This window comes from Protomyctophum bolini, assembly GCF_963924005.1.
Source record: "Protomyctophum bolini genome assembly, chromosome: 14".
NCBI classification, from domain to species: domain Eukaryota; kingdom Metazoa; phylum Chordata; class Actinopteri; order Myctophiformes; family Myctophidae; genus Protomyctophum; species Protomyctophum bolini.
This window is the reverse complement of record NC_137875.1, coordinates 7,033,740-7,046,875: the sequence shown is the minus strand read 5'-3', so window position 1 is coordinate 7,046,875 and position 13,136 is coordinate 7,033,740. Positions and strand designations below refer to the sequence as shown.

The window sequence follows — 13,136 nt, the reverse complement described above, 5'->3', positions numbered from 1 at the left end:
ACTCAGTGTTATGATTCCCTCGACCAAAACAAGGCTATTTTCAGTGTGCAACCAAGTGTAAAATCAGACGTTGCGATGCCATTGCAAAATAAACTGTAGATTTAGCAAACCTAAAATCATGATATTTAGTCAACAAAATTTGCTGTAAAAAACAACACTACTTTAACTGAATTGTCATACACCACTGTACTAGGACCACACCGAGGGTCTACCCTAAATTCACAACAAAATCTCTTTGGCCAAAAAACAGACAATATTATAAACTCACAAGAGCTTATAGATTTGCGTATAGAGCGGTGAGTCGCTTACCACCGCGGCGTGACGTCATGTTGTAGCTTTCGGTGGTCACCCAGACACCTTATCACCTAAAACTGGAGTATGAATAGGCCTTTAACACTTACGTCGACAGGCCGCCCGTCCTCCACCCTGGTGGTGATGAGGGTACGTCCGGTGGGGTCCATGCCGTCCCTCTCCTCCGTCAGCCTGCGTTTAGGGTTGTCACAATTATTACATACATCGTCTGATCGCAGTTATTTGAGATAGTCGCAATTATTTTGTCATAATCGTCATAATCATGTGCATGTTGAAAAACTTTTATAAATAAAAAAAGCATTCAGAAAAATGGCAGTAATTTCTTGGTATATTACAGAAATATTATTTCTATGCATAATGTTGCCATTTCCAACGCCAAAAACACATTTAAATTGTAAATCACAATTATTTTTTCTAACAATTAATCGTCAACCTAGATGTGTAACGCCCGACACACACCGGGTGCGCAGCGATGCAGCACAGGCGTTGCTGCGCGGCAACGCCTGGAAAATAGAACAGTGGTGTATCGGAGCGTCAGGAGAGGCGTGAACGCACGTTGACCACAGGCCTACCTGCGCTCCACCAGCTCACAGTCCACGTAGATGGAGACCATGCTGCTCTGGACGGACAGGCCCAGCTTGTGCCACTGGCGGTCGAACAGCACGTGGAGCTCGCGGCTCTTGAACGTGACGTGGAGGCCGTTCTTCACGTGGAGGCCGTGGGCGGAGAACTCCACCGTCTTCTTGGCACCGTCCACCACGAAGGACACCTAGAGGACGCCAGGAAGGAGGAGTCAAAGACTTATTAAGGTTTATTTTAAGTGTCGTGATTTTATTTTTATTTAATTACATTTTTTATGTGTCACTGTCTATGGAGTTACACTCTACTTCACCCTAATAGACCCACAGGTGCGGTTATAATATTCAAATTCTTCCCTGTGTATTTTTTTGGTTTCTTCCTGAAAGCCTTTGAGTAAAAAGGACCAATCAAATACACCACTTTAGTTACATCAGACATAACCCTAAACCCTCCCCCATTATCATACAACAGCTGTTGGCAAGGCATATGTGTGGCCATATAAAAACATCATTTTTGTACAGTTTTTTGAAAATAATCTTCATCCTAGGGGGGGATCACGGCACTCCATCTTTAAGGTTTATTATTTAAAATAAATGTTCTTTTGATTTTAACCACTTTCACCCTGGCAGTCCAATTTTAGACAAAAACAATAGGTTGAAACCCATTTCCACATTTTCAAATATAACGGAAATAGACAATTCACAACAAGGTCACATCCTGACACACGATGCCATTCATTGTGCAACACTGCTGCTGCTGCTTGCTTTGTGGTCCTCCCTACCATAACCTATATGCTTTTAACTCTTTCTAATGTTGTTATTTGCTATTAATGTGCCATTAATTGAATTATTTATAGCCTAAATTGCAGGTCATAGTTCCCTATTGGAGAACCCTCCACTTGAGTTCTCCACGTGTAAAAAGATGTATGTATTCTATTCATTATTGCTGGCTGTGTGCCTTTGGCTAATTGAAGGGCCTATACCCTCTGATCCTCGAGATGATGCATTGGCATCGAAACGTCATCATTAACCCATTCTGACCTGAGATCAGATTCATACGAGGTTTCCACGGGACACACACTGGTCTGATTAACCCATTCTGACCTGAGATCAGATTCTAAAAATGTCAGTCGTTCTTCGAATTTTTCAAAAATAGCAGACCTACAAGCTCGTATCGCGCCACTCGGTGGCGCGATATGAGCTTGTAGATCTGCTATTTTTCAATAGCTAAAGCATAACATGATGCCAACACCAAAATGGGTGCCCGGTCAGAATGGGTTAATTGCCTGCACCCTGTAAATAAAGTCTTTATTGTCCGAGACTGCTCCAGTGCCTTCCCTCCACAAAGACAGTATACAGGGCTTAAGTGGTTAAAGTGTTCCGTAAGCCCACCTGAGTACCTCCCGAGTGGTCAAATATCTGCCAAAGGAACCATCTGTCTTTCTTCGTCGTTCTTCTCAGCCGGAAGGTGGCCACCAGGGAGTATTCAGTTGAAATTCCATTTGGAAAAACTAATCTATGAAAAAGAAAAAGGGAAAAGGATCAAATCGCAGTGTCACAAAATCAAGTTGTACATTAAGAGTGAGCATTTATATATCCCCATAGCAACATCAGCAATTAATAAGCTTTGTTTGAGCCCTTGGGTAGCTTTTAGTGTCTGAACAATAAACAAGCCAATCAACCTTCAATGAATCGATAAAGCATTTCATGATTCCGCACAAAGAACACACACATAAATAAACATTTGATTTAATGACAAAGGTGATTCCATCGAACGTCATTAATTTCATACCAATTTACAATTACAATTTAGGCATTTAGCAGACGCTCTTAATCCAGAGCGATTTACATTAAGCAAGAACAAAAGCATGGGAATACATCACATAAAGACATTTATCATGAAACATGCGTAGCTAAGAAAGTAACAGTGGAATATCTATAATGAAACTATACATATAAGCTATACATCTATACTACTATGCTACACATATGTACTATGACGTGCTATGACTACTAGAATTGCTATCTAAGGGGGTGGGGTAAGTGCTATGGGCCATGATGGAGTCTGAAAAGGTGGGTTTTCAGACTACGGCGGAAGATTGGGAGTGATGCTGCAGTTCTGACTGCAATGGGAAGTGCATTCCACAGTTTTGGAGCCAGAAGGGAGAAGAGTTTGGGACGTGTGGAGCGTTGTCCCGGCGTTTTTAGTGAGGGTACTTCCAGCTTCCCTGCGTTGGCTGATCTGAGTGAGCGGGAGGGTTTGTAGGGTTCGATCATACTTGCAAGATATGGGGGAGCCATACCTTTGGTTGCTTTGAATGCCAGCATCAGGGTTTTGTATTCTGTGCGGGCAGCGACCGGGAGCCAGTGGAGGGAGCGGAGCAGGGGGGAGACATGTGAGAATTTTGGCTGGTTGAAGACCAAGCGAGCTGCAGCATTTTGGATCAGCTGGAGAGGCTTAAGTGCACATGCTGGTAGGCCAGTAAGGAGGGAGTTACAATAGTCAAGTTTTGACAAGACTGTTGTCTGGATACCAACCTCTTTAGCATCGTAATAGTAATGGGTGCAAAATCAATTTTCCACCGTATACCTCAAGAATTTGCATACATCAAATGTATAGAGTGCAACAGACTCTCATTGCCCCTTCAGTCTCAACCCCATACTTTCTTATTTTTTTCTTCTTAATTTTTTATCCCACGATTTTGCAACCCATTTTTTCAATTATCTAATCCTGGGCACTACACACCCCCTCTGCCAACCTGGGGAGAGCAACAGACTGACCTCATGCTTCCTTCTATGCATGAGGAGGAGTCCTATTTATAGATCATTGTCACTTTGGAATAACCTGCCTCGAAACCTCGGTTGCATTTACAGTAAATTAACGTTTAAAAAGCATCTAAAATTCCATTTGATACAGTGAAGTGTTGTGTTTTTTTTCTTCTTTTCACTCTCACTTGTAATCTTAGTAATTTTTATTTGTATTTTATCCGAATTAATGTAAATTGAATACTGACTTTTTAACAAATGTGTAATTGTAATTGTATGTCTACTGTAATGTATATTCTTATGTGGACCCCAGGAAGACTAGCTGTTGCTATGGCACCATCTAATGGGGATCCTCTAAATCAAATCAAATCAAATCAAAAATCTAAATCAAGCCACTGCTTTTCACCTGACAGAGGGGAGTGTCACCGGTTGGACGTGGAAGGAACACGTTAATCCAACCAGTTCCTTTCCCCTCCATCAGGCAGTATTATAGAGATCAGGATCACTGCATGTTGTGTGCCTACCACAGGGCACACGGGGAGAACATGCAAACTCCACATATAAAGGTCCTTTTGCCAACCGCCACCCAGGGGTATGGGCACTTAACTGATGATCCTTTCATACTTCTGTAAGACGTTTCTACAAAAAGAGAGTTTAATTGGCTGGAACTTAAGATTCCGATGAAATTACATTAAAGCTTTTAGCTGCCAAAAGTGAAGCACCATAAACATAATAAATCAAGTTCAGTAAAAAATAATAATAATGATAAGGTCACGGAGAAGTCAATGCATGCACTGCCTGGGGGAAGGAGAAAAGAGAGAGAGGGAGAGAGAGAGAGAGAGAGAGAGACCTCAGACAGTTCGGAAATGAGTTTTGCTCCCCATAGATCATCCCCTGTTCTCGTTGTTCTTGATATCCTCCTAGATTGTATGCGTCTTGAATTATTTGAAACCGGTAGAAAGAAAAAAAAAGGTACACAGAACCCCACGATGATAAATACACCAAGTTAAAGCTCCTGAAAAATCAAATGCTTTTTATGAAAAGCAGAGAACCGGAGGAGCTATTTGTAGCCCCAAGGGTCTAAATGGCTATTTCAGCCGCAGTCCAATAGGAAGAGACGCAACACTATTTGTTAACCCATTCTGACCTGAGATCAGATTCATACGAGGTTTCCACTGGACACACACTGGTCTGATTAACCCATTCTGACCTGAGATCAGATTTAAAAAAAAAGTCAGTCGTTCTTTGATTTTTCAAAAATAGCAGACCTACAAGCTCGTAGCGCGCCACTCGGTGGCGCGCTATGAGCTTGTAGATCTGCAATTTTTCAATAGCTAAAGCATAACATGATGCTGACACCAAAACGGGTTCCCGTTCAGAATGGGTTAAAATGATTCATGTAAAAGATTCAACGTAAAAAAAACATTTCCCGAGCCGTCTATGCATATAACATCAGGCAATAAATGTGTAACACAACCTCATAAATAATAAGTGCAGAGAAATAAAATGTACGATTTTTTTTTATTCTATTTTAAAAGGACATCTCCGAGGGGCTGAGTAGTAACTGAAAGATCATAATAAGTTTGAATGGATATAATCCTGCAGAGGCATTTTTCCGGATGCTATAAATATGTGCTGTGCTATGGTAGGACTCCTGGACTCACTTGCAACGTTCACAGAGTTCAAAAACAAGTATGCTCTCATTTCAAAACACAGTGTGCCATGCTTGATCTCTGGGGGGTATAGTGAGGGGGTGGGGGCAGAGATCTTGACCCTGTCTTGACAACTATCCGTGCCTAAAAACACAACACGATTGGCAGGTGGATTTTGTTTTGAACACTGTTTTTTCCTGACTTTTTGCAAATAGAACAAACTCCCACTCAGTGCACTTAACTCATGGTAGTTGCTGACATTCTGAATGCAATAGATTTGAATTCAAGATAGTTTTAACTTAACTCAGCCAAAACAAAATGGAGAAGATAAAACAGAAATTGAATTTTAGAAGGAATATGCAGCCTACCTAATTTAGGTTCATCACTGTACGACATAACTTAGATTGGACCTCTCTAAAGTAATCTAAGGTTATTACTGTATCTAACACTATCTAAAGTGCAACCACTTCCAATGCAGTGGAGATTCAATTAACAGTACAAACGCCCCATTACCATCATAGCAATGATATAAATTATACTGTACAGTATATTCCCCACAAGGCACAAATACTGTATAAGCATGAACAGAACAATGCCGTACTAACCAAAAGGGCTTTCTTTACTGTCTATGCAAATGACAGAGTGCCCCTAGCAACGGCGAAGTAAGCATTTCTTTTGTCTTATATCGTAATATAAGATCATTTCACTATTTCTCACTGTTTTCGTTCCTTTTCCTGAAAAATAGTACATAGGTTTCCACCCGAGGTTTTTACACAAAATTGCAATGGCAATTGCCTGTGAAACATACTGTATTCCTCCAGTGTACAACTGTACATACCAAAGCAAAACCAGCCTTGTTAGCAGAGCATCTTCTTCTATTATCAAAAAAGCATGACCAACTAATGCCATCATCGATGTCATCCTGAAACCTTGTATGTCCAAAACGGATCCATAGTAGTTATTATTTAGTCACAAGCTCTTCTTAATACTTTTAATTGGTTAAATATTTATACAACCCACAGGCACACTTAACCACTTCCAACTTGGTGTCCCCTAGAAATTGCATGTCTACAAGCTCACAATGCATTGCAAAGGATTACGCAAGAAGTTGAAATATCACAGATATCTGGACCCTTCAACACCTGACGAAATCTGCCCTTACATACTGTAAGCGACGGTGGTGTAATATGTAAGTAGTAACTAAGTACAATTACTCAAGCTCAAACTCAATACATACGTTTTACTTACAATATATACATCAACACGTTAAGATCGAGTTGATACAGTTTCTTCTATTCGGAAAAAAAAAAAGCCGATCTACAAGCTCGGCTTGAGTAAATTATGTGCATCAGTAGGCCCAATAAATCGGGTAATATGAATATACTGTACGTGTCTTTAGAAGTCTGCATCTGCACCCAGAATCACAGCTACTGTATGACAGGTGTGAGGTAAACACTGGGAGGAGACCCCGGGGCAGACCGAGGCGCAGTTGGAGGAAACACATCCACTCACTGGCCTTGGAACGTCTCGGAATCCCCCAGGAGGAAGTCACTAATGTTGCTCTGGAGAGGGAAGTCTGATGGAGCACTCTGGTGGAGCTGTTGCCCCCGCGACCCAACTACGGATAAGCGGTTGAAGATGGATGGATGGATGGTAAACACTTCTAGTGGAAACTCTAGTGGAAACATCTCGACCGGTATCGGTCGAGATGACCATGCACTTAATCGTCACTGTAGTGTACATACACGTTTTACTGTTTATTCATTAGTACCTACTGTATATGCTGCTACTAACACCCATGCATTATGCGTAAATCCATCGCACATCCCTAATGAATGATGCTACCAACCGCCAGCATATCAACTCCCAGTTTAGCGTAAAGCAGCTTAAGTCTGGACCGATACAAATGTGTTTCTAATGAGAAAAAGACACACTGGCCTACGAACGTGAATGATAAGAAGGAAAAGCAACTAAAAAGTTGCAAGCACTTTCAGACTTCAGTTTCCAGAGATGAATAAGTGGGGTTGCACAGTGGGAGAATACTAAGTCAGATACGTTGCGTGCCGTGAAGCCTCCACACAACACTAATCTCCTGATGCAGCACTAATACACCTTTAAAGCCACAGATGGAGAAACAAATAACACAAGTAGTATCGCACACTCCACTGCCTCAGCAGAATTTGCTCAATCCAAAGCGCTCCCTTTGCGCCTCGTACTAACGGTTATCACTTAAAGACATGTACACTATCTGACTTTGAGCTTATGCTGCAGTATTAAAAGAAATACTGCGTCCACGATGCATTGTAATCCCGTCACCCTGGAGCACGTCGGGTGGTGCTCAGAGACATGGCGTGTGTTGTTGTGAATGACTGCTCCATTCCTAATCCACGCATAACAACAACACCAACGGAAAGTAACTATTTAAACCCTATAGCATCCCATTCTGTAGCCAATCTACAAGTTCAAAACGCATTGCGTTGCAAGCACGTTTTGAACTTGAGATTGATGTAAGAGGATAAAATGAGGGGGCCTAGTTCAGTACAGAGTAGACCCTTTGAGGACTCTGACCAATGAAGTCGCGTCTAAGGCCCCGTTTAATTACACTGGCAGTGAAGTCCAGCCTGAATCACATCTGTGCCACATCCAGATTGGAATCAGATTTATTTAAATAAGTCCGAATCAGAAGCCTTTATTGCCATGAAGGCTACGAAAGCCCGCCACAGACAAGGTTTTTTCCCCTCAGCTGCCGTCAGGCTGCTCAATGACTCTGGCTTCCCTTCCACCCCTGCCTCCTAGTGACACCGGCACTTTAATCACTATGTACTACTGTATAACCCTGCACTTTATATTTATTCCCCTGCACGGTGTTGTCTTATGTCTGTTTCTTTGTGAAAAAATAATTGAATGCACTCATGTTATGTCAAAGCAAATTCCTATGTGTGTATACACAAATGGCAAATAAAGGTATCTGAATCTGAATCCATGACATGTAAACATATATTATATTATTATATTTAGTTTAACTTTGGTGGGACAGCAGAGTGCAGTTACATCATTAGGACAAGTGCAAAACAGGACAAGACATAATGCGAAAACAACATGAGTGCCATGAATAATGAATAAATATTCCATATGACTCTGAGCGGGGGTGGAGGGAGGATAGAAGGGGGTCAGGGCGGGACACCAGCAGCATTGAGGAGCCCATAAAGCTGTTTGAGTGTCTGTCAGGCCTTCACAGTCTTTAGGGAACACAACCTCCTGCCTGAGGGGAGCGGGGCAAATCCTATCACCCATACTGATATTTAAAAATAAATCACACCCATGTGAAGTGAGGGGCGCTAATATATTAAAGTCTATCTCATGTTGATTAGGACGGTGATGTAATGGTGATGTCAAACAAACGGTGCAAACATTAAACGCCATTGACAATAAAGGGACAATATGACGTAAATGACACATTTGTGTATGATGTACATTTTCCCTTAACCCATTCTGAACGGGAACCCATGAACGGGAATCATGTTGTGCTTTAGCTATTGAAAAATAGCAGATCTACAAGCTCATAGCGCGCCACCGAGTGGCGCGCTACGAGCTTGTAGGTCTGCTATTTTTGAAAAATCGAAGAACGACTGACATTTTTAGAATCTGATCTCAGGTCAGAATGGGTTCATCAGACCAGTGTGTGTCCAGTGGAAAACTCGTATGAATCTGATCTCAGGTCAGAATGGGTTAATTGTCAATGCGTTTACAACCCAAACATTGAACTAAAGACAAACATTAAACCTCTGTATAGGTAAAAAAAAAAATAGATGCCTCATTGGCCGCTGCGGTTCGTTGGAGCGATGTGTGTTGAAGGAGGAGCGGAAGAATTTACACTGTACTGGGGGAGGAAGAACGCCGGAAGTTTTTCCCTCCCTTGAGCATACTGTACGCTCCAGAGCCAGAAAGGGCGTCTACCTTTATACTGTATGGTATCACCCGCTGCAGATTGGCCTTGACCTTGGCCACTGCAGCAGGGAGCCAGGCGGTGACGGCGAGGGTGATGATGGACTCTATGATGGCAGTGTAGACGTTAAGCAGCATGGTCCTTGGGAGGTGGAATTCTCTCAGCTGTCTCAGAAAAAACAGTCTCTTCTGGGCCTTTTTAGTGAGGGTGTCGATAGCAGAGGGGCCAGACTGTTTTTCAAATCTGCAGTAAAACTTGTTCAGCTCTTTGGCAAGCAGTGTTATCCATGGTCTGAGGGGGTTTGGGCTTATACTAAGTATAAACCGAAAACAAAGTCTAAACGCAGTTACATGGAATCTGATTTTACACAAATGTGACTTGAGTTGAGACACATTCAGAGGTGGTTTCAAATCTGATTTCAGGAGATCCGACTCAGTCTGAACTCAGTAACTTGATCTAATTCGGATTCCATGTGACTTTTTTGTGTTTAGACTTATTTAAACAAATCAGATTGCAATCTGGATGTGGCACAGATCTGATTCAGGCCGGATTTGACTGCCAGTCTGAACACACAGATCTGTGACAGATCCGATGTGGTCACTTGCAAATGCAGTGTCGTTGGGCCAAAAGAAGAAATAAATCTGATTTGAATAAGATTTGACTGAATGCGACTGCAGTCTAAACGGGGCCTAAGTGGTTAAAATACTTTCAAAGTAATTTGTGTTGATGTGTGTTCAACTCCATCATCATCATGTTGTGTATTTTTAATCCTTGTGAAACACCAATCACATAAAGAGAACAATGTAAGGTACCCATGTGGTTTACTTGCTCTAACACCTTTCCAATGGAAGGAATGGAGAAGCCACTGTTCTGCTGCCAATGATAAACAATCCATTGGGTACTGCAAATTGGATATTGTTTCAACAATAACATCATGTTGAAATCGAAATGAGAAGAACACATTTGCAATTTCTGCAAAGCGTAACAGATTTACGCGGATCTCAGAGATAAATGTTTAATACTGCGTGTAAATAGTAAATACAACGCAGCCAAATCATTATCTGCATGGGATCTTGATACGTCGAGACACACAAGGTAATGCAAGGTTAAAAAATGTGGCCCAAAAATATGTCTGCAGGAATAGACGGGATAAAGGCAATTTATCGCCCGTAATAAACGGAGACGTTTCCAATGAAAAGTCTCCCGGGACGGGTACACTTCCATACTGAAACAAGTCCCCGAGCCGAGTGGAGGAGGCCTCTCGGCACGGTGTCATAATACACATTGTGCCAAAGGAGGTGACAGAACATTAGCCAGATGTAGAAAGTGGAGCATCTCGACGTTCATCGTAAGAGTAAAGTGAGAGATGTTTCAGAGGCTGTGGAAGGGGCAGAGAGGGGCCCCTCTCTGCAGGCACTTGGCCTTCCGCTCCCTCCCCCAGTTGACATGCAATATCGTCTGTTAAAGCACTCAGATAATTGGATATGAGGGGGATCGCACTCTCTCTCTCTCTCTCTCTCTCTCCCTCTCTCCAGTATAATCGCCTTGCCGTCAGCAGTGTCCTTTGAGCACCAACAGCTCCTTGGACATGTGGGCCAGACAGACAGACAGACAGACAGACAGACAGCGGTATATGGAGTAGGTAGGGGGCCGTACCACACTTCTGGGACTGGCTTGAGTGAATAGGGAAATAAATCACTAATCATCTGACCCAGAGATTACTCCACTAACCGGAGCAGAGAACTGCATTTACAGTTGTACGTGTTACACGATTAGACTAACATCCTCCTTGTCCCCAGAGGAATGATTACTATAGACTAACATCCTCCTTGTCCCCAGAGGAATTGGCAAAGTATTGTTGTAAATGGGGTGCGTTTATATAATAGCACCTTTTTTGCTTTTTATCCGATGCACTCATCTACCATTTGCATTGCTGTACTTTCACCCATTCACACACGCATTACAATAGGTACAGGCATTCCTTTGTCCCTCTTTGTCAATCACACTCCTTAACAGTCCTTGCAGAGGGCAGACAGGGTAGAGGTCGACAGTTATGAGGTGATGTTCCTCCTCTTTTGCACTAGGTATTTTGGTGTGTGGTTTTTTAATGTTGTACGGGTCACTGTGTGCCTTTGTTGTCTTGTATTGTACTGTATTGTATTGTATTGTATCTGTATGCTGCAGGGCGGTTCCTTGGGGTCCAAGACAAATTTCTCCCTTGGGAGACAAAATAAAGAAACCTTGAACCCTGACATTCACACACCGACGGTGGACTAAACCATGCACAGTACCAACCTGCACATTCGGAGCAGTTTAGGGTTTCAGTGCATTGCTCAAGGATACTTCTGCACTTATAGACGGGAGGAGACGCACTGACCTCTATCTTGTCTCAGGCACTACGTGTAAATATGTACATATATATTTTTTGATTCTTGCTTTCTCGTTTGATATCCTTACTTGCACCCCCGCCGCAATTCACTTTTTTTAGGTATGGGAATAACAATACGATGGCATTGGGAACTATGCACGGCAACACATTTCACCCGCTCTTTTTACCTTGTAAACCTGTGATGTGACAATAAAGCAGATTCTGGACTGAAGAACCTTCTGTTTTTCCAATAGAGCTGCTTCTATACGAGTCCCTGGCACTGCCATCCTTTTTTTTGTTGCTTTTTATGGTTTATGGAAACAACAACATGGCCTGCCCTAGAACAACCTTCAGTAGTATACAACACTGTATATCACAGATCATTAGATCAAGGTTGTCATATCACTGTTCCAGGTGACAGGGTTATAAAGAATGTACTGCTTATAAGTCAGTGGTTCTCAACCACATGATACAATATCATATTAGCTATTCTAACATAGGTGATCTAAATTCTACAAAATCATGCACCGTGAGCTTGTAGATCTGCTATATTTTTTTTTACATTGCTTTCAATATTAAAATTGGCTAATGGGAGGGAGGGGGGCTGGGGACACTCAGACATAACCATAAACAAACCTGATACGCCCATATAGGCAGGACCAGTGGTGTCATGCTCCTAGAACGCAGTACCACGCCGTGGTACCAGTCATTTTGTGACGTGCAGTCGTGCACACACAGGGACAGAACGGTATACTCTAAGAGAACGAGAACGCGTCCCCCTAAATTCAAGAGAAGACGCACCAAACCTCGCCAAGTAGCCAGTGGTCTAGGTTTACTGGCACCCCCCCCCCTCTATTTTCACACCGTGTCAAGTACCGTGCCGAATTCAAATGGATACTACTTTGTATAACAGCTTTAACGGTTTATACTAACCTGAGCCCACGTGGGAGGCATACTTTTGGTTAGACATAGGCATTGGTTAGACATAGGCATTGGTCCGACTGGATTAAGGTTGGTGAGGGGTGCGTTAAGGGTTGGGAGAGGGTTAAGGTTAGGTTTAGATGTGCTGCCCCGTGGGAGGTTAGGGTTACGGTGAGGGTTTGAGATACGGTAAGCAAGCACACTTACAGCAGTAGAGTACTGCTGCTGTGTGGTGTTCTTCCTCCTCCTCCATCAAAGAACAGAATCATTCGTCCAAAGCAAACGTTTTAGTTTCGCTTTATAGTGTGCAGATGTTTGTCTGACTATTTTAAGTCTACTTTTGTGTTTGTGTGTCTAAAACTCTCATACACTATTTAACAATAGACGTAGGCTACGCAGCTGTTCTGTGTGCATGCCGCGATACACACGCGCGCGGCGTCCCGTGGTACCAGAGAAAAGATAACCATGACACCACTGGGCCGGACCACACTCCACAGTCACGTCACCATGACTCAGACATAAACATGACTGACAGAGCTCATTATGTGGGCACAACAGGGACACAGACAGAGGGATCGGCGGTGCGAAGCAGG

The 13,136-nt window shown here is 42.7% G+C and overlaps 1 protein-coding gene across 1 annotated transcript in view; it reads right to left on the bottom strand.

Annotated features, from left to right (window-relative positions):
* The window catches only part of LOC308328714 (uncharacterized protein), a 222,889-nt gene that overhangs the window by 193,945 nt on the left and 15,808 nt on the right, over positions 1 to 13,136 (bottom strand). The window contains exons 5-7 of the mRNA XM_080782807.1: positions 2,283 to 2,406; positions 885 to 1,081; positions 402 to 483 (exon numbers count right to left, since the gene is read on the bottom strand). Coding sequence (XP_080638933.1) covers positions 402 to 483; positions 885 to 1,081; positions 2,283 to 2,406 — 403 coding nt within the window. The remainder of the gene's footprint in view (positions 1 to 401; positions 484 to 884; positions 1,082 to 2,282; positions 2,407 to 13,136) is intronic.